This window comes from Muntiacus reevesi, chromosome 3 (genome assembly GCF_963930625.1).
Source record: "Muntiacus reevesi chromosome 3, mMunRee1.1, whole genome shotgun sequence".
In the NCBI taxonomy this organism is placed as follows: Eukaryota; Metazoa; Chordata; class Mammalia; order Artiodactyla; family Cervidae; genus Muntiacus; species Muntiacus reevesi.
Genome location: NC_089251.1, coordinates 57,424,352 through 57,451,328, shown reverse-complemented (window position 1 = coordinate 57,451,328; position 26,977 = coordinate 57,424,352). Strand labels below are relative to the sequence as shown.

General features: G+C 41.1%; 1 protein-coding gene across 1 annotated transcript; it reads right to left on the bottom strand.

The window, feature by feature from the left end:
* Positions 1 to 2,843: 2,843 nt before the first annotated feature.
* On the bottom strand, positions 2,844 to 13,807 carry IL1A (interleukin 1 alpha). Its single transcript, XM_065929180.1, has 7 exons — positions 13,726 to 13,807; positions 13,041 to 13,095; positions 11,677 to 11,725; positions 9,788 to 10,010; positions 8,010 to 8,183; positions 6,094 to 6,215; positions 2,844 to 3,931 (listed from the first exon to the last, which is right to left on the bottom strand). Exons 2-7 carry the CDS (start codon positions 13,085 to 13,087, stop codon positions 3,740 to 3,742), a joined length of 807 nt encoding a protein of 268 aa, XP_065785252.1. The 5' UTR covers positions 13,088 to 13,095; positions 13,726 to 13,807; the 3' UTR covers positions 2,844 to 3,739.
* Positions 13,808 to 26,977: the final 13,170 nt, after the last annotated feature.

Genomic DNA, 26,977 nt, shown 5'->3' with positions numbered 1-26,977 from the left:
TGACTGTGGCTCAGATCATGAACTTATTGCCAAATTCAGATTTAAATTGAAGAAAGTAGCGAAAACCACTAGACCATTCAGGTATGACCTAAATCAAATCCCTTACGATTATATAGTGGAAGTGAGAAATAGATTTAAGGGACTAGATCTGACAGGCAGAGTGCCCGAAGAACTATGGATGGAGGTTCGTGACATTGTACAAGAGACAGGGAGTAAGATCATCCCCAAGGAAAAGAAATGCAAAAAGGCAAAATGGCTGTCTGAGGAGGCCTTGCAAATAGCTGTGAAAACAACAGAAGTGAAAGGCAAAGAAGAAAAGGAAAGATATACCCATTTGAATACAGAGTTCCAAAGAATAGCAAGGAGGGATAAGAAGCCTTCCTCAGTGATCAGTGCAAAGAAATAGAGGAAAACAATAGAATGGGAAAGACTAGAGATCTCTTCAAGAAAATTATAGACATAAAGGGAACATTTCATGCAAAGATGGGCACAATAAAGGACAGACATGGTATGGACCTAACAGAAGCAGAAGATATTAAGAAGAGGTGGCAAGAATACACAAAAGAACCATACAAAAAAGATCTTCACAACCCAGGTAATCACGATGGTGTGATCATTCACCTAGAGCCAGACATCCTGGAATGAGAAGTCAAGTGGGCCTTAGGAAGCATTACTACAAACAAAGCTAGTGGAGGTGATGGAATTCCAGTTGAGCTTTTTCAAATCCTAAAAGATGATGCTGTGAAAGTGCTGCACTCAATATGTCAGCAAATTTGGAAAACTCAGCAGTGGCCACAGGACTGGAAAGGGTCAATTTTCATTCCAATCCCAAAGAAAGGCAATGCCAAAGAATGCTCAAACTACCACACAATTGCACTCATCTCACATGCTAGCAAAGTAGTGCTCAAAATTCTCCAAGCCAGGCTTCAACAGTATGTAAACCGTGAACTTCCAGATGTTCAAGATGGTTTTAAAAAAGGCAGAGGAACCAGAGATCAAATTGCCAACATCTCTTCGATCACTGAAAAAGCAAGAGTGTTCCAGAAAAACATCTATTTCTGCTTTATTGACTATGCCGAAAACTTTGACTGTGTGGATCACAACAAACTGTGGATAATTCTTGAAGAGATGGGAATACCAGACTACCTGACCTGCCTCCTGAAAAATCTGTATGCAGATCAGCAAGCAACAGTTAGAACTCTAGTGGAACAGACTGTTCCAAATCAGGAAAGGAGTATGTCAAGGCTGTATGTTGTCACCCTGCTTATTGAACTTATATGCAGAGTACATCATGAGAAATGCTGGGCTGGATAAAACACAAACTGGAATCAAGATTGCTGGGAGAAATATCAATAACCTCAGATATGCAGAGGACACCACCCTTATGGCAGAAAGTGAAGAAGAACTAAAGAGCCTCTTGATGAAAGTGAAAGAGGAGTGAAAAAGTTGATTTAAAGCTCAACACTCAGAAGACTAGGATCATGGCATCTGGTCCCATCACTTCATGGCAAATAGATGGGGCAACAGTGACAGACTTTATTTTTGGGGGCTCCAAAATCACTGCAGATGGTGACTGCAGCCATGAAATTAAAAGACACTTGCTCCTTGGAAGAAAAGTTATGACCAACCTAGATGGCATATTAAAAAGCAGAGACATTACTTTGCCAACAATATTCTGTCTAGTCAAAGATTTGGTTTTTCCAATAGCCATGTATGGATGTGAGAGTTGGACTACAAAGAAAGTTGAGTGCTGAAGAACTGATGCTTTTGAACTGTGGTGTAGGAGAAGATTCTTGAGAGTCCCTTGGACTGCAAGGAGATCCAACCAGTCCATCCTAAAGGAAATCAGTCCTGAATATTCATTGAAAGGACTGATGCTGAAGCTGAAACTCCAACACTTTGGCCACCTGGTGTGAAGAACTGACTCATTTGAAAAGACCCTGATGCTGAGAAAGACAGCAGGAGAAGGGGACAACAGAGGATAAGATGGTTGGATATCATCACCAACTCAATGGACAAGAGTTTGAGTAAACTTGGGGAGTTGGTGATGGAGAGGGAAGCCTGGTGTGCTGCAGTCCATGGGGTTGCAAAGAGTCGGACATGACTGAGTGACTGAACTGAACTGAACTGAGGCTCACCCACTTTCCAATAGCGGTAAACTGTGAATCATCTTGAACTACTCCTTCCCCGTTAATTCCCACATCTAATTCCAAGATCTCTTGATTTCAACTTTTTCCAACTCAACATACTTTGTATGCATGCTTTCCAAAAGGATTCATTAGTCTTTAATGTGTTTCTGAATGTGTGAATTTGTATAAACACATGAACACACATGCTGTGTTTAATACAAGTTTTAAATGAACCAGGGAATATTATCATTCCTAATGCCATTTATGCATACTGAGAAGCTAACAAAGAGGAGAGAAAAAGCATAAAATCTGGGTTTAATTTTGTAAAATGACACTAATTATAGTTATTTTTATGAACTCTTATCATTTGTTCCTAATTATACCATGAAGTAAACTAATGGTTAAAATGTGCCAGATTTATTTTTTTAAGCTTTATTCAATTATGATTGATAATAATGTGTCAGTTCTCATTGTTGATGATAATGTAACACTATGATTGGATCACAACTTTTGGAACCTAGCAGGAACATTGCTTATGTTCCAGAATAAAAAGTTTAGATAATGCTTGTTTCATGGTTGCCAAAGTTAAGTTCATCCCATTTTAGCTAGTAGGATTCGACAGCAGATGAAACTGAACAACACAAGAATGCCAAATCAAGTTTAAAGGCAGAGGAGTAAAAGATTTTGGCCAATTACCATCTCAGACAAACAAAGTAATTAATATAAATTTATTATCATAATCACAGGGCTCCCAGGTACTGGAATGCAGAAGTTCATGACAATGGAAAAGGCACAACTTGAACCAAAGTGCATTAGTACCTCAAACTCACTCAGCCTGGAAAACACTGTCTACTATTATTGAAGATAACTGGTCATACTCAGAGATTGCAAGGATTGCCATAAATATAAATATAATTGCCATAAATATAATAATATGTTAGAAATAATAATAATATCTTAGAAATAATGGTTATAAATATATATGCATATATAAATAATAACTTAAAACAACATTTCATACTTTGAATTCTTCTTGAGGCTCAGCTTCAAGAAAAGTTTTACTTAAATGAACTCATTGGCATAAAATACTATTGAGGTAGGAGGACTATAGTCATCATTACCTTGATTTTGAAGATGGTCAAACTGAGACCCCAGAAACTTACAGTATTTGATAAAGGGCCCATCAGTGGCTTAAAAGTAGAAGCTGAGCAGTTGGAATGAAATTGTGTGTCTATGGCTTATTTCAACTGCTGTCATGGGTATTAATATTCTTATGCCTTAGTTTACTCATCTATAATGTGGAAAGAACCTTTTGTAGCCACAGATAGTAGCCTCAGTCTTCCCAAGATTATTGTGCAGAATAATAATTAAATTGATTGGTAGTTTGCAAAGTATAGGGTGTTCTTTAAATAACAAGCAACATTATATGTTAGTGTTGGTTCTACTGGACTTTGTGTTCTCTCTTACAAAGAGAGTAAACATTCATTTAGAATTACAAAGGCTCAGCACATGCTCAGCAAGTGACTAACAGTGAAGGATTCGACTCCTTCATGTACATAGTACATACGGATGGTCACCACTTTACAAGTAAGTAGCGTGCACAATCAAGGCTATTTTTCCAATATCTGAAAATCAGTGATCGAGGGTGGCCCGCTTGCCATGTGCACCAGCTTTTCCTGCTTTGTGGCAATAAACAACGTTGGATGGGCAACTGATTTGAAGTAGTCCATAGAGCCATGCTTTTCCCAGAAGAAGAGGAGATTGGTCTCATCTTTGATGATTTTGGGTGTCTCAGGCATCTCCTAGGATACAGAGAACAAAGATCTATTAGAGAACAAGAAGATGCTAAAAAAAGAAGTGACCTCAATCCTTTGGCATTTGGCCTTTGTGCGAAACACAGCACTTTAGGACTATGACTACATAACATGATGATACAAGTTCTTCATTCATTTGTTCATTCCAAAAGTGTTCATTACATGCCTATTAGATGTATGGCCCCATCTATTCATAATAATTAATTCCTTAGTTAAGTGGAGAGAAATCCAATTTCATCATGAAGATTGTCAAGTACACTAGTGTCTTGTTGTATCCTGGCAGGTAGGGTGAAACATTGCTTCCAACACGGGCATAAAGCATTCTGCATCAAATCTGAGCACGAATGACTCTAAGGCCTGAAAACCTTTTGACCTCTAAATGTTCAAAGCATACTTTGGGAAAGTAATTTAGAATTCAGACATGTTTATCTCTGTATTTAAGTCAACAATTGAAGGTAAAAAGAACCCCACCCCCACACACACAACTTCCCAGGCATATCAGCAGTTGAATCCTTTCAAGACAATTTTTTGACAGTTGTAGCCTCTTTAGATCATACTCCTCTTGTGAGTATGAGAAAAGTCTGAAAGTGCTTTGATGGAAAAACAAAATTCAAATTCTAACTTGAGATGCTTCTCTGTTCTTTTAATCTAAAAGAACTAAACATCCTTTTGAGGTTTCCCTGGGCTTTTCAATGTCAACAAGGATTTTATTTTCCAAACTTATTTTTCTCCTGTTTCCCCCCGCCTCCCGCCGCCCCCATCTCAGTAAATGGAATTTCCCCTCTTCCTCCTGTTGGTTCAATCTCCAAAATATAACCAGATTCTGTCTCCTTCTTTCCACTTGTCTCACAATTCTCCTCACTCACCCCAACTGTTATTACAGCATCCTAATTGGACTATATTGCCTGCTTTCTGTTCTATTCTCCAAGTTAGAAAAAATATGCAAAAACAGGACACTTCTCAGTTTGAATTCCTTTCCTCTACTTATCTTTCCTCTTTTGCAGGGTACCCTAGCTTCCAGATCCTTGGGTGTGCTTTCTGATCTTTAAAACTCACCTGTAACCTCTTGAAGGTCTAGAGCTAGGTACACTCAGACCCCTCTATTTGGAATTCTTGCCCCATCACCCCTTTGATGGTATACTCCTTTCTATTGACAGCTCTCATCTCACAGGGAGCTCTGTCTAAACAGTATGGTCCTATTTTCTCTATCTCAGCATCCTGTTCATTGGCTTTACAGCATCTTGCCATTTTTGCTAGTCATTTGGCTCGTCTGCCGCCTATGTCCCTCGAAAGATTGAGTTCTATAAGGCTTTGGCTCACTACTGTCTACTGAGTTGGTGACACTCTGCTTGAAAAATTGAAGGCTCTCAATAAACAGCGTTTGTTGAGTGAATTCACAAATGAAGCTACTGCTCTACTCCGTAGACATCACTTTCATCTCACTTGATCCAGGAAGAGAAATACATGCACCCACATAAATCCTAGTTGGGGAGGGACTGGGTGGTGGATTATACATTTAGTGAATAAGAGTCACCTACTAGTCAGTGGAGAAACATTTGGCTGTAGTGGGCATGTGTTTATGTCTTTATGTTCGGATGGGAAGCTGGTAGTGGAGAGGAGGCTGGGATGACACAGAAAACTGGCACCAATGAAGAGAGGGAGGAGGTGGAGTCAGGAGGGCTTGGGGCTTGGCTCGCAGCTTTTTTGCTTTGCACCCTTTGGCAGGTGATTCATCCTCCCTGATCTCAGTGGCTTACTGAGTTTCTTAGAGGCAGGCTCCATTGTCCTAACACCTACTGTCACGTAGGTCAGGTAAGTGTCAGTAAATCTCAAAGAGTGATGGAATAAACAGATGCCCAGGAATGGGAGGTGAATAAGAATCAGGCAGGGAAAAGAGCAAGAAGAAGGCAATTTGCCTTTTATGTGCTTTGCCACTGCCATCTTGCTCTATCTTGCTGTCTCACAGATCCTGCCTAGAACTGCCTCTGGGGATAGTGGGTCAGAAGTAGGACGGGAAGGTAGGTGGGCAGGTGAAACTGTGGTGGGAAGGAAAGAACTGGGTCATCCTGCTAGGGATGTCTGCCTCTTGGGATCATCTACAAATGCATGGGCTGTAAATGAAGGTAGATTGGAGACTGGTAACAACTGACCTTTAGCAAGACAGGTTCGTCTTCATTTTGAGCACTCACAAACAGTTGAGTTTTTGAGATTCTTAGAGTCACAGGAAGCTGAGAATCCTCTTCTGATACATAAGCAACAATGTCAAATTTCACTGGCAAAGAGAAAAGCCAAAAAAGAAAGTAAATCCATTGTATTTGTATAAAATCAAGTGTTTATGAAGATGCTGTGTGTGTGTGTGTGTATGTATGTGTGTGTGTGTGTGTGCGTGTGTGTAGTTATGTCCCCAACTATGATGTAAGTACCTGAAGCTCAGAAATGGAATTTATATTGATACATCTTTGTATCCCTCACAATGTCTGCCATATTTACTAGGAAAGTAAATACCTAATGACTTTAGAATTTTCTATGTTGAATGAATGCTTGTGGGTGGAATATTACTGAATCTCTTATAATTATATTAATGGGATAAGACCCTGGAATTTGTGAAGTCATGAGCAAAATGGGGAGATTTAGGGAAGCTGATACATTCATATGTTGCTAAGAATAGTGAAAAGCAGTTCAATTTTCCTTAGAGAACAATGCTTAATAAGAGCTGTAACATTATTTATGCCTAGAAATCCAGCATTTGGAATATGCTCCAAAGAAATACCCTCATAGAAAAAGAAATAATTTATACAAAGACATGTGCAACTGAATTATTTAGAGGAAACCCTGGACAACTGCACAGCAACATGACTGAATATCCTAGCACCATTAAAAATGGCAAATAACATATACTCTGTCCATATATGGGGAAATTGTGTGAAATAATATCAAGTAGGAAAACAATTTATTTTGTAGAACACAAAATAATTTGTGAATGTCATAGAGTAGAAAGCATGTTAGCTGAAATATATCCAATTAGAAATAGCCCTGCTTCTTAGCACCGAGTAACCTTTTTTGATCTCTGGAAATCATTTTGTTTACTGATGACATGTCCTTAAGCTAAAAATATGTGCAACATGGAAGCTGGCTCGGTGTAACAAAATTTCTTGGATCCTAAATTTCATTCTTCAGAACACATGCAAATCTTCCTGGTTTCTTTTTTTGTTTTCTTTAAAATTATTGGGTGCTTTGCCTCACAATTATGCTATCAAAGATAAGGATTCGTTCTAGTTTGGTGTTATTAGGAAGTTTGATCAACAGGTTCCTCATTGGCTTCTGAGTAAATTTGGGTAAGTCATTATATATTTCTGAGACTCAGTTTCCTTACTTTTAAAATCTGAGGATAAGAGTGTCTCAGAGAACCAGGGGAGATAAAACCTCGGAAAGCGTTTTATTGCACTCATTCTTTCAGAGCTAGAACACTTGTTAAAGCTTTCAGATTTAACTGAAATTGGCTGAACTTCCTGGCCTAACCCAGAAGTTTGTTTTTTGTTTTTTTTTAAACCAGGGGTCCAGAAGTTTTTTTTTTTTTTTTTTTAAACCAGGGGTGATGGGCTTCATGTGCAAAGCCAGGAATCTAGAGAGGTTTATTCTTTAAAAGCAGAAAGCTTAAAAGAAATGCAGAAATAAAAAGCTGAGGAGAGGGCTTCCCTGATGGCTCAATGGTAAAAGAATCCACCTGTGAATGTAAGAGACAAGGGTTTGATCCCTGGTTCGGGAAGATCTCACATGTGGTGGACAACTATTTAGCCACTGTTTGAGAGCCTGGAAACCACAACTATTGAGCACTTGTGCTGCAACTTCTGAAGACTGAGTCCCCCATGGCCCCATGCTCTCCAACAAGAGACGCTACCATAATGAGAAGCCAGAGCACTGCAGCTATAGAGTAGGCCCTGCTCCCCACAACTGGAGAAAAGCTCTTGCAGCAATGAAGACCCAGCACAGCCAAAAATAAATAAATAAATAAAATCAATTTTTTTTTTTTTTTAAAGATGGGGAGATGACAGACTTGTCCATTTACCTGCTTCATCCAGATTATTTAATGTAGCAGCCGTGAGGTATGGACCTGACATATCTCGAATTATACTTTGATTGAGGGCGTCGTTCAGGATGCATTCCTCGTGGATGACTCTCATAAAGTTGTATTTCACGTTACTCTGGAAGCTGTAATGTGCTGATCTGGGCCTGATGATTTCTAAAACCATTATCACAAGCTCAGATTAATGTCCAAGTACAAACACTGATGATGTATCTGTTCTAATACAAGCATACAAAGTAGTTATTGAAGGCGCCTGAAGAATATCCCAAGGGAGGTAAGGAAATTGACAAAGAAGTGAAATCACCCCATCAGCGGAATTGATTCCAGGATTACCCCTGTGGTTACTTATCTCTAAAAACTTTGATTCTTTTCTTCAGGAATTGGTTGTTTTTTTATTAAAAGAGATCACATGTACAACTTTTTTGGTTGTTTGGAGGTTTGTAAGTAACCGGGAAGACTCCTCGTATTCTCCAACTACATTTTCAGATCAGTGCACCCTGACAAAAGAATCCACTAAAAATTTTATATGTCACTGAGGTGCCATTATAAATGTCTGCCATCTTTTTGCTTTAAAAAAGTTTTTTTTCTTTTCTATCTACCACCTTTCTGAACAGTGGTATGTTTCAAAGCTTTACAAATTTTCATGGCTCTGAATAATTTTACTTCCAGGAATCTTTTATCACTGAGGAAATAAATGATGATAGAAATCAAGATTTATTGATATAGCCAGTCATTGTCACATTACATATATTGGTGAAAAACTGGTGCTCTAAAATGTCCTTTATGTATTGATAAATGAAAAAAGCTGCATATTAAATTGCACACAGTTGATCCTGGGAATGTTGATCATGTTTGTTAGTCTGTGTGTATGTACACGGAAAAGACTGTAAGGAAAGTAACATAGTGCTGGCAGTGGTAAACTCTGAGGGGTAGTACAAGTAATTTTAATTTTTTTTCTTATATTTTCTAATTTTCTAGGTGAACATGTGTGATCAACTGTTACTTTAAAAATATTAGATTTATAGTTCGCGAAAAGGCTTGTACAGTAAAGGCATGGGAAAAAACTCATGACATCTATAGTCAGGTAGAACTGATATGATTTGATGCTCTACCCTTACACACTGTGAGATTTTGGGCAGGTCACTATCTCACTGAGCTTAGTTTCCTTACATATAAAATGAGAATGCAGAGCTCTTGTGAAGGTTACAGATAATGCAGTCATTAATAAGTTAGTAGTGTTTGTAGTATTAGCAAAAGTAATAATAACAATAATAGCGAACACTTATTAGGTATTTTCTATGTGCCAGGCATTATTTTAGTTCAGAAACTAGCAATTGTTGACTCATTTAATCTTCACAACAATTAGGGGCTTGGATTAACTCCATTTACAGTAGAGGAGACTGAAGCTCAGACAGGTTAAGTAACTTGCCCAAGACATAACTAGTATGTGGAATAGCATAACTTGTAAGTGGTCACTCACTAATGGTATATAATTACTTTCTGCCAATAGGCTAGAAGTCACATGACTTAATCATACGGCCACCGAGTAAGCCTGTGAGCACATATGCTAAGCTTAAGTACCTACTGCTCTCTTCCCTTTGCAGAAGGATAAAAATTAATTTTCATTTCTTATAACTATCAGACAAATGGGTGGTTTCCCTCTTGTTACTCTGATTTTAGGTTTTATTTCCGCCTATACTCTGCTGTCTGCATTTTCTTGAAAACAGAAAACAAGGATATTATTGCGTTTGACCCCTTACCTTCTTCTGTATTATTGGCAATGGCTTCCAGGTCATCATCGGTGATGAACTGATTTAAACTCAACCGTCTCTTCTTCAGAATCTTCCCATTGGCTGCCACCATCACCACATTCTCCTTGAAGCTAAGCTTGGATGTCTTAGATGTTTTCGAGGTATCCAGGGACATAAACTTATTCATGTGGTCCCCACGAAGTGGCTCATAGCTTGCATCATAGAAGGACTTCTACAATGAAGGAAAATAGAAACTGAGAGGCTGTCCACGGCCAGTGAACAAGATTCCCTTACAGTAGGAGTTTTATTCAACAGTCTTAGAAGAATGGCCACTTTGGTCTTGGCGACCCACGTTTCATCGGCCTTTCCCTCCCCCCACTCTCCTTCCCCCTTTTCTCTGTATCCCTCCCCTTTCCCCCTTTCCTCCCACCTCTCCTTTTAGGATTTCTCTCAAAGGATGTGATCTTGGCAAGGTTTTTTTGTCATCCCTCTTCAGACTCGAAAATGAGACCTTGTTATACTTAGTGAAGTAAGTCAGAGAAAGACAAATACTGTATGATATCACTTACATGTGGAATCTAAAACATAATACATGGCGCCCCTGGCGGCTCAGTGGTAAAGAATCGCCCTAACAAGGCAGTTTGGGAAGTTCCCACTTCCTGTGGCGCAATTAAGCCCCGAGCCACAACTGTTGAGCCTGTGTGCTGGTGACGGGAACCACAGTTACTGAGCTCACACACCACAGCTATTGAAGCCCATGTGCCCTAGAGCCCAGGCTCTGCCGCAAGAGAAGCCACCGCACTGAGAAGCCCGAGCACCACAACAAAGAGTCGCCACCACCGCCGCAACTAGAAAAAAGCCCGCGCAGCAGTGACCCAGAACAGTCAAACATAAATAAATAAAATTATTAAAAAAAAACTTGAAAAAAAACCCAAACAAATGAACCCATATACAGATCAGCAACAGACTCACAGACATAGAAAACAAACTGAATGGTTACCAGAGGGGAGAGGGAAGGTGGGGAGGGATGAATTAGGGATATGAGATTAGTAAATTCAAACTATTATACATAAAATAGATAAGCAACAAAGATTTACTATATACCACAGGAAATTATATTCAGTATCTTGTAATAATCTATATTGGAAAATCATCAGAAACAAATGTATCATTGTGCCCCACTCCTGCAGCTGACACAGTATTGTAAATCAACTACACTTCAGTTAAAAAAAAAAAAGATGTTGTGATGAGACAGGTCTTCAAGTGATGCTAGTGACTGACTTAAGTCTTCCAGTTAGTTCCCCCCAGAAGATTAAACATGTAATTGACAAGGCTCAACTATTTCAGGAATACTCCTCTAGATACAGCTTTTAGAGTCAGTATCGAAGACACACAAAGCAGAACCTATACTGTCTATTTGTGGTCTCTTAGCAAAATAACACAGCATCTGAATGACTGCAGATTTTTTACTTTCAGTTGGCCTGCTTCCTCCACCTTAGCTTCATGGACTATTAGACCTAGAAAGCTATCTCTAATCTCCGGAGCTGATGTTAGAGAGGATGTCCACAACATATCATTTAAGACCCCTGGGGAAGTAGCCCGAGGGTGCTGGCCCCGGGGGGCATAAGCAACCTTCTGTTGGAAGGCTGACCCAGGAGATTCCATTCTTGGAGTTTCAGGTTCGTTCTGCTCTGTTCTGGGAAAATCCAGTGAGATGAAGGGTGCCATCAGCTCTTAGTCTACAGAGGGAGCTGGCCTCACTTATCATGAAGAAATGAATATCTCTAGACTTCTAGTGAAGGCAAAACAAACACATCTAAGATTCAAGCTGTTGCTGTTCTAGTAGAGAAAATACTGTGTAAGGAGAGCAATCTCCTAAGAATTAGTCATTTGCTTACCTGATTCAGAGAGAGGTGATCAATTTCAGAACTGTAGTCTTCATTTTCACTGTTAAACGAGATGATGAGAATTTAATTCTGTTTGTTATATCACTACATTCGCTGGGCAACATATTTTAATAACCAAACTAGCTTTGGTTACTAACACACACACACACATATAGCCATTACTGTCATCTTTGAAAATCAAGGCCCTCTATGCATACACATCCATACAGTAATTTGTACCCGAAAATCTGAAATTAGTAATCATCAGGCCAGGCCTTGAACTTTACTTGTATTCTATTGATAAAAATGAGGCTTGGCTAATTTACTGTATAGCACAAGGACTATAATAATGGAATAGAATCTGAAATACATATGTACATATATAACTGAATCACTTCGCTGTATACCTGAAACTAACACAACTTTGTAAGTCAGCTATACTTCAATTAAAAATTTTTTAAACTAGCTCCTCCCTCACCAAAACAAACCACAAAACGAGGCTTGGCTAATGGATTGAAGAGTGGTAATTGAATTTCAGGGAAAAAATTTAAACTTAAGAGAGAAATCCTTTTGAAGCACTTCATCTAAATTTGAATCAAATAGTTTGTTACACTTTGCTTTCACGTATTCACTAAAACAGATTTAATCATTTATACTTTGCAAAACATCCAGGCAACATTTCCATCGTCTACTTTGTGTTAGTGTGTAGGTACTGTGGAACACTGCATCTGTTTAAGGTGTTCTACAATTTAAACTTTTTATTTATTATCTTTCTCTTGCATCTGAATGAGACTGACTGCATAGGTTTCACATGCTCAAATTGCTGTGAAGCCATTTCCCATTCCAGACTGAGATCAAGTTTTCCTAAGAAAGGTTTCTCTTTCTGACAATCCATTGCTGTAGCAGGGCATGTGAACTTGACTGAAGCTGGGTCTAAGTAGATGTTGAGAACTGCCAGGAGTCAGTTTTAAGGAGACCTTAAAAGTAATCTTTCTAAAATGGCCATCTCCCTGTCAAAAATTTCACCTTGATTTACCTACTGGATGCTTAATTTCCCTGAGTCTTCTCTGAACCTGCCCTGACTTCAGAGGTAGAACACATCTCTACAGCCTCTGCTGGTCTTGCCCCATGCTAGTTACTGTAATCCTAGCTGAATTCTTTCTTTTTAAAAAATATCTATTTTATTTACTTGGCTCAGCCAGGTCTTAGTTGCGGCATGTGGGATCTAGTTCCCTTATCAGGGATGGAACCCTGGGTCCCCTGCACTGGGAGCACCGAGTCTTAGCCACTGGACTACCTGGCAAATCCCTCCTAGCTGGATTCTAATGTGCCTTGCTTCCCTCATTAAGTCACAAGAGACAGAATCTCTTTCCTACCTGTAACAGTTCTTCAGGTCTTCAAAGAGGTCAGGGACTTTGGCCATCTTCACTTCTGCAACAGAAAACGCCAGTAGCTGTCAGTCTGGCCAGTGTGTGAACAAGACACCTGCAAGGGGAACCACCTCCCTTCTGCGCTTCTAAGACACTTAGTGAATGACTGAGCTCACACTCAGCATTCTTCTTTTCACTGCCTTTGAATGATCTGCATATGTATTTACCTCCTCTGCTAGACTGTAAACTTCTGTTAGAATTTCAGTATCTCTTAGGCATCCAACACAATGCATTGCATTTGGTAGGCATTTGTTGAAAATTTGAATAAGTAAAAAACCAAAACCAAAAAACCCCAACAAGCATGAAATATTTTTTATATAGTTGCAAGAGAGAGAAAGAGTTAGAAATTCCCAGTTTTCTCTGAATAGTTTTTGATAGCAGAGACTACCCCCAAAGGAAGACTTGGCTGTAATCTCATGCTTTCACAGGAAATCAGTTCCTCTGTCGCTCAATTTCCCACCAGCAGAGAGAGAATCATTTTCTGAAATCTGACTATGATTCTAACTCACCCGCCAAACCAGAGAGGGACGGCAAAGGAAGGAAGAGGCTTAAGCTTCAGAGAAGGCAATTTGAGAGATCACAGCCAAGGAGGAAAATATTTTAAGAGCCAAAGATGTGATAAGGACGATACCTTTGCTGAACCGAGCTAGTAACAATGAGATGACTGGCTCCCTGGTGTTCGCGTGGAGGCTTGAACTGAGCCAGGCTACCTCGCCTTTTGTCTGCTCCGGAGTGGGCGTGGCCACGATTGCGTCACTGGGAATTTACAAGAATTCTGTTTTGTATGTAAATTCATTCTACCTATACTGGTCCAAATAATGACAAATTATATACTTGAATATAGTGTTTCCAGGAAAAATTCCTAGAGATTCCAGGAGTTTCTGACTTGATTCATTTACTTATTGCTTTTGCTTTTGCATGTTTAACAATTTTAAACATGTGGTCTTAGAAAAAGGGGAAAAGAGCAGGAAATTTAAGTTTCTAAAAGTATTTGGTGGGGTAGGGAGAGAAAACTCCCCAAGGCAGAACTGTAGATGGTTAGAGTTAGAGGGGTGCTTAGGAGCTTAATTCATTTGTTGCACCCCCGGGGCTGAATATGAATTGATGGTACTTGACAGCCCCTGGCAGCTAAGGAGTGGCTCCTGAGGGAAGCCAACCCATCTTTTCTGAAGAGGGAGGTTTGCTTGAGTAGCCATAAATCACTCTGAGGGTGGGAAGACCATCTCCCAGTTAGGGCAAGGAAGAAGACAGAAAATCAACAGTCAACCACAAAAGTCAATCCTTTTACTCCTCTGAATACTGTCAATCTGTTTCAGACAGAAGTGACAGAGCTTTATGAGAAAATTCTACGCCCTGGCTCATGTTACAGTGAAGTTACCTTCTACCAGAGCCCAAAGAGAAGTCTAGTCTTCGCTAGGTTAAACCCAATGTATATTAGGATAGCTGGATTCTCAGGGAATAGCTGGATTCAAGAATGGAGATTGGGTGAACTTCCCTGGTTGTCCAGTGGTTTAAGACTCCATGCTTCCACGGCAGGGGGCATGAGTTTGACCCCTGGTTGGAGAACTAAGATCATGCATGCCATGTGGCATGGCCAAAAAAAAGAAGATTGGGAGAAAGGAAGGAGGGACTCATACATGACACTAATTCAGTGTTGCCTGGCTGTTATCATTAAAGACTTTTTCAGTATCCTGAAGATGGCCCAGTTCAGGTGGCACTAACACCAGACTCAGCAGATAAATGTTTCCATTTTCCTGGTTGGAGTTTAAGCCACATAATTTTAAATAAAGGAAATGGATGGGGAGAGTCAAGGAGGAATTTTTTAAAAAAGTAAAGAGAGAAAGGCAAGGCACCAAAGTGCAACGTGTTATTGAAAAGCAAAAAAGCTCAGAACCAGAAGTAAAGTGTGAGTGAGGTATGCTATTTGGTTTTGTTACTTGTAAATGATGAGGCTGGTTTTGTGATCATTAAGGTCTGTCCTAGGTGCAAAGTCTCTGGTTCTGATTCTGTAGCCCAGTTCAGTTCCTCCTGGTCATAGACCTGGTGTTATAATTGCTATAAACAAGAGCCACAGAAATAAATGGTATCCTGGATGCTGTGCTGTGCTTAGGCACTCAGTTCTGTCTGACTCTTTGTGACCCCATGGAATGTAGCCCACCAGGCTCCTCTGTCCATGAGGATTCTCCAGGCAAAAATACTGGAGTGGGTTGCCATGCCCTCCTGCAGGGGAACTTTCCAGCCCAGGGATTGAACCTAGGTCTTCTGAGTTGCAGGTGGATTCTTTACTATCTAAGTCACCAGGGAAGCCAATCCTGGATGCAGGCAAAGTAAATGTAGGACCAGACTGGGGTGCAGCTTGAGGATCTCAGGATGGATCCTTTTGTGGACAGTGATGGCAGCCAATTCTCTGCATCTGTGCTTCCCTTTGGGCTCCCCTGGTGGCTTAATGGTAAAGAAGACGTGGGCTTGATCCCTGGTCGGAAAGATCTCCTGGAGAAGGAAATTGCAACCCACTTCAGTATTCTTGCCTGGGAAGTCTCATGGACAGAACAGCCTGGCAGGCTACAGTCCATGGGGTCGCTGAGAGTCGGACATGACTGAGCACACACGCATGCACGTGCTTCCCTTCAGGCAACACAGAAATATTAACCCCGATCACCCCCTCTTGCCTCCTACAGATCTTGTGAGAACTATTACTAAGAAACAATTGCAAAGCACACTGTGAACGTGGGCTGCTATGGAGATGCGACTAAACAAAAATAATAACAGCGCTAATGATGGCTTCTGTTCCTTGGGAATCTGTATAGTCATCACTGTAACACTTTAGTTCATTGAAGAAAATATCGTTCTTATGAAAATAATAATTGGAGACTTCGATAGGGAGAACATTTTCAGGCGAAGGCCTCCACTGAAACCCTGAAGATAACCAGTTTCTGGGAGGAATACATACCACCTCTTTGGTAATCCAGGAAAATACCCTTGGTTGTACCGGCAGTGGCAACACCCATCCTGGCCGATGTCACATCTCTGTTGGAGAAAATTCCTCAAATGGGGTTGTTGAATTTCTCAAGGAGGGTTTGAACGTTTTTTCTAGTCAGCCAATTCAGGTTGGAGTCTTTTTCCAGAACGTGACTTTCCTTGAAACCAGTTTCAAAGAAAGAACAAAAATGTGGGTGAGGTTCTAAACCTCTCTAAGAGTGAGAAGTCCTTGCTTTTTTTTGGGGAACCTGCTTTTCTGTGAATGTGAGCAAAACTTGACTTGTGAGTAAGTCTCAGCATCAGAACTCCTCTTTCTCAGAAACAGAGAGAGAAACCTATGGAACCCCAAGAGTGTTTGGAAGTTGTCCTGTGACTGGGACTTTGGGTGGTTTCATGTTATACCCACTTCTTGATTCTGAGGAGACCTCAACAATCCTTCTTTAGTCTTGCTTACCTCCATCATTAAAAAATTTTATGGCTCACTTCTTCTGTGGCAGGTATTTTGCTGGGCATCGGTATTTTTTCTTTCATGATTCACAAAATTAGGTATGTGGAATAGATGATGTAGTATTTTGGTTGGTGAGTGGATACACTTTACGAGCTTGAAGGCTGTGGGTCCAAAAAGTCATGGTGATGCTTTTCATTTGGAAACTGCTTTACGTAGTTCACAAAGAGCTCTCACCCAGGCAGTCTCGCTGACTCCCCACTTTACCTATGAGAGATATGGATCACCACGCCCTTTTACAACTGAGGACTCTTGAAGAGGTTAAGTGACCAACCTACAGTCACAAAACCGGCAGGGGCAGCACTCGAACTCTGATTCCAAGCCCAAGCGTCTCTTCTCACTGCATATAGATAGGTGTTTATCTCTTATCACCGCCAATGCCAAGTGACAGGGCTGAAATGAATTGTTCTTCAAGGTCTTTCCTGCTTTAAACAGCCTATCATTCAGTGATTCTGGGGTTCTTTGTTTTAAAAAAAAAAGATAAAAGAGGAAATGTTTGAAATAACTTCCCTCTCTTCTTCTCCAATGAAATCTCACTTTTTGCTTTGAAATACAAGAAAGGGGTGAAGGTGATGAGTGTACTTGAGTACATAGTCTTGGTGGAGTCTGGCTGGGGACTTTAGTGATGCTCTTACCTTTGTACCATGAAGACGGGAAACATCTATATGCATCTTGGGGACCAACTTCAAAATCATTGCAAGTAGTGGGATGTAACAGGGTGTCTGACCAAAGAGAGAAACGTAACTCCTCTCTGTGAATTACTGGGGAATGCAGTGATTTCTTTTTAAGAGGTGAAAAGCCTCTTCAGAGAAACAAAATGTGCAGAAACCATCACATGCAGAGATTTTTGTTTTAACTGATGCCGTATGTAGTTGTAATCTGCTTTTTTAAAATTTAAATTTATTTTTAATTGGAGGATAATAACTTTACAGTATTGTGTTGGTTTCTGCCACATATCAACATGAATCAGCTCTAAGTATAAGTACATTCCCTCCCTCTTGAGCCTCTCTCCCACTTCCCACTCCTATAATCTGCTTTTAAAGTCCAGTTAGTGGGAAAGAGGAAAGGATCTAACAGGTAACCTTATCTTTGATGTTCTGGGTGTTATACTACATTATCTCCTTTAATCCTCTAATCCTGCGATATGAGGTCAGTACTCTTATCACATTTACAGAAGAGGAAGTCAAGGTCCAGAGTCTTGAAGCAGTCTATCTAAGGCTTCGAGGTTACCAAATTGCAGAAACAGGATTCAGAGTCCAGAGCTGAATTTCACTCAACCACGAGGGACTCTCTTTCTCTTAGTGTGACCTCTTCCTTTCCTTTGCCCTAGTTGATGTCGACTTTTTTCTGCTTTGTCTTATTAGCCTATCAAAGGACCTAGAAAGACATGTTGGAGGAGGATGCACTGCAGACACTATCTAAATTAAACTCTTACTTGATCAAAGAGGAAGTCACTCAGAGGGGAAGTATCAAAGTCCCAAGGTCACACAGAGAGTTCATTATGAGAATGGGAAGGAAAAATGAAAACTGGTTCTTGATTTCTAGTTGCATTGGGTCTATTTTTGGTTGCATTGGGTCTTTGTTGCCACTTACATGTGGGCTTTCTCTAGTTGCAGGGAGCGGGGACTTTTCTTGTGGAGCGCAGGCTCTAGGCATTCATGTTTCAATAATTGTGGCATGTGGGCTCATTAGTTGCGACCAGCTGGCTCTAGAGTGTGGGCTCAGTAGTTGTGGCACACAGGCTTAGTTGCTCTGAGGCATGTGGAATCTTTCCTGACTAGAGACCCAACTCATGTTCCCTGCATTGGTAGGTGGACTCTTATCTACTATGCCACTAGGGAAGCCTGACCCTGGCTCTATGATAAAGAAAGGTTAGGTTAAGAAAAAAAATCTCTTTATGGTGTCTCACCAGTATGTGAAAAAAGAATTAACAAAATGAGATTCCATTCATTGAGCAAAACCATTCATGTTTTCTACTCTCCTGGAAGCTGACAGTAAAGGCATTCATCGATAATCCCCTGAAAATGTACAAACTGAGATAAAAGTGTTGTGAGAGCATCAAACAGAAAAGCTAGTCTGAGATTGGGAGTGGGTAGTTCAATGGGGGAGGGAAGAGGGAACATTCCATGCAGAGCAAAGGCTGTGGGGGTCAAATGATGAAATGAAAATAGGGCATTGAGGCTGGAGCCTTGAGTTGATGGGGGGAAGGGACCTAAGAAGGTGGTGAGATTAGAGGGGAAGGAAAGCAAGAACCAGTCAGATAGGGTCTTGTGTCGGTCCCACTAAGCTCCTTACCCATTTAATTTTGGGTAAACTTTGAGCATAAAACTAAGATCATGGCATCCGATCCCATTACTTCATGGTGCATAGGTGGGGAAACAATGGAAACAGTGACAGACTTTATTTTCTTGGGCTCCAAAATCACTGCAGATGGTGACTGCAACCATGAAATTAAAAGACCCTTGCTTTTCGGAAGCAAAGTTTTGACCAACCTAGATAGCATATTTAAAAGCAGAAACATTACTTTGCTGAAAAAGGTCTGTATCTTGAAAGCTATGGTTTTTCTGGTAGTCATGTATGGATCTGAGAGTTGGATAAAGAAAGCTGAGTGCTGAAGAACTGATGTTTTTGAACTGTGGTGTTGGAGAAGATTCTTGAGAGTCCCTTGGACTGCAAAGAGATCCAACCAGTCAATCCTAAAGGAAATCAATCCTGAATATTCATTGGAAGGACTGATGCTGAAGATGAAGCTCCAATACTTTGGCCACATGATGTGAAGAGCTGACTCATTTGAAAAGACCCTGATGTAGGGAAAGATTGAAGACAGGAGGAGAAGGGGATGACAGAGGATGAGATGGTTGGATGGCCTCACCAACTCGATGGACATGAATTTGAGCAAACTCTGGGAGTTGGTGAAGAACAGGGAAGCCTGGTGTGTTGCAGTCCATGGGGTCAGACACAACTGAGCAGCTGAACCGAACTGAACTGAAACTTTGGACAGGTGCTCTGAGAACTCAGAGAGCAGAGGGGTGGCTGTGACTTTCTCCAGATGGAGAAATTCAAGTTGGCAGAGTCAAGAAAGGACAGTTTCGTAATCGGTTAGCAAATCCTTATTTAGCTGTGATCTCCTTGCTTTGCATAAAGCTTATTTGTTTCCTAATGTTTGTGCTTTTTTGTTTCTAAATCCCCTTTCCTTCTTCTCTTGGGATGGTGGTAAATAGGTCTGTGTCCCCTCTTTGCCTTCTCTCTTGATCTGTGTCCCTTTTTCTCTCTTTCACAGACAAGCTATAGAAGTCAGAGCTCATCAGAAAGCTTCCTGTGAGGCAACAGACATGTTTGGGCCTGTTTCTCACTTTCTTCTTTCTGGCTAATTATGACTGCTTAGTTAGAACTGTATTTGTAAGTAATTTTGTTTTCTTTTGAGTTATTTTTTCATAGGAGTCATGTTTATCTCTGGTGTGAACTTGTTTCTCAGTTAAAAAAGCTTGTATTACTTTTACCGGTTCTAAAACATGCAGATTAAATATTGCCAGGGAAATTTTAAAAAATGAAGAAAATACACCCCCTCTCAAATTGAATAACTAGAAATTTTCATTATTACTATTTTGGTGCATTTCCTTTCAGTCTTTCTTTTTTTCAAGCCATGAATCGATTTGTTTCATACAAATGAGATACTCCAAGCACTTTGCTTTCCTGGGATTTAGGGAGTATATGTTTGATAGACCATATTCATCAAATATTTGTCTCATTTCTAGGGTTAATTAATGTGTCTGTCTTTATTTCCTGGTCTCCCTTGCAGTTAGCTTAGATACACAGTTTGTCCAGCCAGTGCCCTGTGAACAGGAAGTGAGATGGGACTTGTCACATCTCTAGGCTGATGCAATCAAGGGCCAGTGTTTGCCACCGTCATTGCCAAGTTCCTCTGATGCAGCAACTTCGGAGGTCATGTGTTCCAGAGGGTGTGGTCACAAATGCATGAGGTATGGGCGGAAAAAGCCTGAGATTAGAACAATCTGCATTAGTTTAACCTTACTGAGATTTTAGGACATATTTGTTACCCAGGCATAACCTAACCTATTCTGACTACTACTATGTATAACCATCCTTCCTTTGTCTATCACAAATTCCAAGGGACATATACTTTTCCTCAAAACTCCTCTTTCACACAGTCTATTCCTCCCTGGACAAAAGTGTGTCTAACTTCGAATTCTTCTGGTCACATTCTTCAACCTCTGGGAGATTACTATTCCACTAAGATCAATCAAGAATATAATCAGATGTCTTCATTTTGGCTGAGTTTCAATTTCAGATATAAAGATAAATTAAATGTGAAAGCAAACTAGCCAATGATAAAGTTGAATTAACATCCTGGAATCAAAACACATAATTATTACATTAAAACTCTAACCTCTATATGACACTTTACAGCTTTTCAAAGCATTTTTCCATCAATAAAACTTTGGAGTTGGTCCAAAAGTTTGTTTCGGTGTTTCTGTACAATGCTATAGAAAAAATCTGAACAAAGTTTTGGGGCAACTCGGTATAAGCACTGAATAAAGCTTATTATGCATGCAAATGTTAAATTGCAAAGGTTCCATGCCCAGCATATGATTCTCTCCTCCCTCCCTTTGGTATGAACTCCTGGAAGCTGGAGAGAATGCTCCCTTGATAAGAGCAATTGTGGCCCAGGGAGTGGAGTGGCAGGTGTGGTAGACAGGGCGGTGGGAGAGGCAAGAGATCTTGGATCTGACTCTGACCCTAACCAGTTGTGTGACCTTTGGCAATTACCGCACATTCCCCAGTCTTTCCTTATCTATAAAAGGAGGAAGTTGTACTGAGTGACTGTACAGACTTCTAGCCCAGATTGTCCATTTCACATTTCTTGACTACCCTGAACATGACCATGGCACCTCTGTGCCCTTGAAATATTACGTTCCGTTGTGTAGAGCCCACACTGGACTCATTCCGCACTATGCTTTGGTCAAATCTTTCTCAGTCACACATACAGTTGAATCACAAAGAGATATATTTTTTTCATGATTCCAATGGAAAATTTGATTTGTCACTCTGAATATAAATAGAAATAAGTTCCTTTTCTAGGACATACGTATATAACAGTTACTGATAAATTGGAAGGAAATGGCAATTGTACTCCATCTTTTCAGTGATGATGACTCAGCCTTGTTTTCTAGAAAGTTTGGTATACATAGAGGACCATCTGAGTCCGTATTACCCTCGAGAAAAGGAAGTTTAGGTTTCTGAGCCTGAAAGGCTGGACAATTGTTGGAGTATTTTGAAAAAAGATAAAAGAGCATCTAAGAAAAAAATATGATCTTAATTTCCTCCTTTCTGGACTCTTCCATCCAGAAGGTCTTCCATCCAGTGCTGTCCTCAGTATATTCTCTGCAGGGTTGCTCAAAGCACTGTGACTCCCTTGGGAGAGAAGAGGCAGTCTAAGAGAGTCTGGACTCAGCAGAAAGACCTGGAGGCAGAGGGGAGCAGGTGATTCTATAGAGCACACTTCCATGGAACCTTCCTGGAACCCTCTTGACAACCTGCTTCACAGATCCATTCCGTGTAAGGCACTGTATTGGAAGCCACATGAAAGAGGTGAAAAAGAACTCCATTGGCCCTTAACAGGCTTGGAACTTGTGGGCAAGACCTGTGCAGATGCTGACAGGACAAGCAGAATAAAAGAAGCGCTGTAATAAGACAGAAGCAGATAGATGGGAAGGGAGTTACTGAAGCTCAGTTGGTAAAGAATCTGCCTGCAATTCAGGTGACCTTGGTTTGATTCCTGGGTTGGGAAGATCTGCTGGAGAAGGGATAGGCTACCCACTCCAGTATTCTTGGGCTTCCCTTGTGGCTCACTGGTAAAGAACCCGCCTGCAATGCAGGACACCTGGGTTCGATCCCTGGTTTGGGAAGATCCCCAGAGAAGGGAAAGTTTACCCACTCCAGTATTCTGGCCTGGAGAATTCCATGGACTATATAGTCCATGGGGTCACAAAGAGTCGGACACGACTGAGTGACTTTCACTTTCAGGACCTCTGAGGGCTGCATTTTAGCTGCGTCTCAAAGAATTAGATATAGATAGTGGAGAATGGACAATACAGGCTGAGGAAATAATGTAAGTGAAAGCATAAAGACATTTCATATTTGTCTCCCCTACTGTATGCGTGCTCAATTGTGTCTGACTGTTTGTGACCCTATGGACTGTAGCCGCCAGGTTCCTCTGTCCATGGGATTCTTTTGGCAAGAATACTGGAGTGGGTTGCCATTTCCTCCTCCAGGGTATCTTGCCAACCCAGGGATCAAACCTACTAGTTTGATCCTACATTTTGTCTCCGGCATTGGCAGGCAGGTTCTTAGCCACTAGTGCCACTTGGGAAGCCCACTGTGCCCTGGGCAAATTCCTTAACTTTTACAGCCTTAGTTGCCTTATCTGTAAAACTGGGCTAGTAATTCTTTAGGAATTCTGGAAAGACTAAATGAGGTTGTAAGAGTGTTCAGTTTATTTGTTTATTTATTTATTTATTTAACTCTTATCTTGAGATTTTTTATTATTCAGTTAGCACATTAGCTTAAGGTATAGTTCTGCTACTAACAGGAGGAATACTGAGCCATTTGTTAGACACAGAACTTGAAACCACTCGTTCTCCCCCGTGAACTTCAAATTTCTAGTGCATCTGCAGTCAGGAAATGCCAATCAGTTTTTAAAATTAATTTTTAATGGAGTGTCGTTGCTTTACAATGTTGTGTCAGTTTTTATCACACAGCAAAGTGAATCAGCTATACTTACACATATATCTCCTCCCCTTTGGACTTCCTTCCTATTTGGGTCACCATATAGTGCATTAAGTAGAGTTCTTGTACTATACAGTAGGTTCCTATCACTTCCAGAGCGTTCTGTTTACTACTAGTTTCCTTTTCCTTCTCCCCAAATGTCCCACATTCTCCCATCTTTCCACCTTCGCTCAAGCTATTCCTGCTTTGGGGTTTATTCCGCCTCTTCCATCCATGGAGTTAGGACCTTTCCTAGTCCTATTCCCTCCTGGACACAGAATGGAAAGCATAGATTTGCTACAGGGAATGTCAAGTGTGGCTGGTGAGAGATCAGGTTACAGTCGAAGGAATTCTGAGTTGAATGCAACTTTCTCTAGAGTGGGTATAGTAGGCTGAAGTAATTATTAAAGGTTATCAGTTCATTCATTCATAGAAGGTGGGGATCTTTGATCTGGGAACCTGTTTGAAGCCAGTGATTAAGAGAAACATGGTTCTGGGAATTCCTGGGTGATCCAGTGGTTAGGACTCTGAGTTTTCGCTGCCAACAGTGTATGTTCAATCCCTGGTCAGGTAACTGAGATGCTACAAGCTGCATGGCACAGTCAAACCCCTCCCCTCCCCCTGTCCCACCCAAAAAAACCAACCTCATGGATCATTTCTGCTAGCTGGAAACCATCTTGCACATGTGTTCACAGTTATGTGTGGTTATTAAGAAAGCTGTCATGTGGATGCTATGGAGATATATGTGGGGTGGGGGAGGGGAGAACTGAATCTATTCTTAAAGGAAAACAATGTAATGAATAGAAAGAGGAGGATTTATCCCAATGAATGAGCAGATAGATGTAGGGAAAGCAATTCACATCTTGGGCCAGGAGAACAGCATGCATGTTGCCCCCAAATCTAGAAGGACTATGGTGTATTAGAGAAACTGAAAAAAGGGCCAGCTTGGCAGAAGCCAAAAGAGTGAGGGGATTTTAAGTGGCCTGATGTGAGGGTGAAGGGGTTGGCAGGGCCAGGTCATGACTGGCAGCCTTGTAAACACATTAAGGATATCAGATTTATCCTGAAGGCAGTATCGAGATGTTTTGAGCAGGTAAAATCAGGTTTGTATTTTTTAAAGATCTGTATTGTGTTTAAACTGGAGAAAGCAAATGAGGGGAGAAAGCTACTCTCAGTAGCGGAGAATCCTCCCAGTAAGAGATGAGGATGGCTCTGACGTGGGTCCTGGCAGTGGAGGTAGAGGGAAAGGATGTATTTGGGTTATTAGAAGGTAGAACCTACAAGACTTGGTGATTAGATGGGGGATGTGAGGAAGGTAGATGACTCCAAGAAAACTACCCCCTCGGATGACTGATGTATTTTATTAACAGTTATCCCTATTGTGGAAGGAGCAGTGAGGAATAACTACGGTACTATGTTCTAAGATAAACAGTAACGGACTTGGAGAAGAGGTGGTGGAGTGGGAGGAGCCTGTGACTGAAGCCAGTGGGAGTTGGAGCATGTGTTTACAGCTCAGAAAGAGCCAATGGGCTGGAGATGGTGATGTGGAATTCTTAGCAGTGCAAGTCGTGAGAAAGGGTGAGAGGCTCTGAGAGGTGCAGCTGCTGGTCAGAGGGCAGGTGCTCAGGAAAGGGTGGAAAGAGTTAATGGGAAGCCAAGGAAGTAGGGAAAGCATAGAGCATGTGAGTCCCTGGGAGTCAAAGGAGCTGCCAGCTCTGGTCCTTCCACAGGGCACACTGCAGCTCACCTGTGGTGTTACTCATTGCTCCTCCTAGCTTGTTCTGACCTGTTTCAGCCCTTTCATTTCAGTCACCCCATGCCCTATTCTGCCCCCAGTCTTTTCGTAGCTTAGAAGAAAGCAATTTGATAAAATCTTCCATGCAAAATTTCCAGGACCAAATATAGTGCACCTTGCAGATATTGATGTCTCTTAAAAGAACAGCTTGGAGAATGCAAGGTCTTGGGCTGGGCCTGAGAACTGTGCTTTGTGAGGGCTACTGACCCACTGCTGTGCTCAGTCATGTCTGACTCCTTGTGACCTGGTGGACTATAGCCTGCCAGGCTCCTCTGTCCATGAAATTTTTCAGGCAAGGATACCAGAGAGGGTTACCATTTTCTCCTCCAGGGGATCTTCCCCACCAGGGAAGGAATTTGCATCTCCTGCATTGGCAGGTGGATTCGTTACCACTGTGCCAACTAGGAAGCCTTACTAACCCACTGAGAAAAATAAATACATGAGCATTAAGGTACAGTGTAATTTAAAATTTTAGAAATTAACATTGGGCACCGTCATGCTTTATTCAATACTTGGATAAATAATCCTTAAATCCAGCTGAAGGTAAAAGAGGAGAGAAATAACGAAATGTCGAAGAGATCAACTGAGAGCTTGTGTCAGAGGAAGGAGAAAAGATTGAAGAGGTGAGTGGGGTTCCCAAGTTGTGGTGGGCATCTCTAAGTGTAATATCTGAACTTTCATTTATGACCAAGAAGGAACCCCTGGAGTGTTTGGAGCAGAGCAATGATGCATTGGGGAAATTTCTGACAGTGATTAGCACAGAAAGTGAGTGAGGCTTGAAGCTCAGTCTGCTCCTCCAGGTGAAAAGTGACAAAAGGATGGGCAGAGGGAAGTCGTGATGGGACTGGATGGAGAAAATGGATCAGAGAGGCCCAAGCGAGGAAGGAGGAATGGATCCTGATGGGTCCTGGGTGTTTGAGAGAGAACAAGGACTCTACGGTGACCTCAATCTGGACAATAGAGAAGTCTGGAGGAGGAAATGGTTTGGGGAGGAAAATGATGATTTACGCTCTAGACAGTTTGAGTCACATGCGGTGGGCTTCACCCATAGAAAGCATTTCCCATATTTCCCCATTTTACTTAGTTCTGCTTTGTCTGTGGTCCTGGGAATTTCTATAAAACGGAATCAGTGGCCTTTCCTTGCAGAGTTTGGAAAGAAGGAATTCACAGAAACAAAGTGAAAAAAAAGGAAGTGACGTATTCTTTGTCTCATAGGCTTGAGGGAGGAGACAGGATCTTCTGAGTCTCAGTCTAAAATTTCCTGAAATGTAGCCTGAAAGATGGTGGATTCCATGTCAAAGCCAAACTTCCAGTATTTAAAAGCAGTGAGGGAATGTTTACATTAATGAATGAATGCTGTTCAGGAAGGAATCATCCACTGAAAATATGAAAAGGTTGCCTTCTCCATACCAAAAAGTGCTAGTCTGTCATTCATGTCAGGCTATGAGACCCCATGGACCATAGCCCACCAGGCTCCTCTGTTCATGGGATTCTCCAGGCAAGAATGCTGGAATGGGTTGCCATTCTTTTCTCCAAGGGGTCATCCCGACCCATGGATTGAATCTGGGTCTCCTGCATTGGCAGGCACGTTGTTTACTGTCTGAGCCACCAGGAAAGCCTCCAAATTCAAATTCAATTCCAAATAAATGAAAGGCATAGACATTAAAAAAAAAAAAAGAAAGAAAGAATAAAATTGTGAGAAGAAAGTAAAGGCAGATATTTACATAATTCTGGGTCTTGGTTGTGGTATGTAGGGTCTTTAGATGGGTCTAGGGGTGGTGGCTGAGAGGAGCAACCCCGCATCCAAGGTAAGGAGCA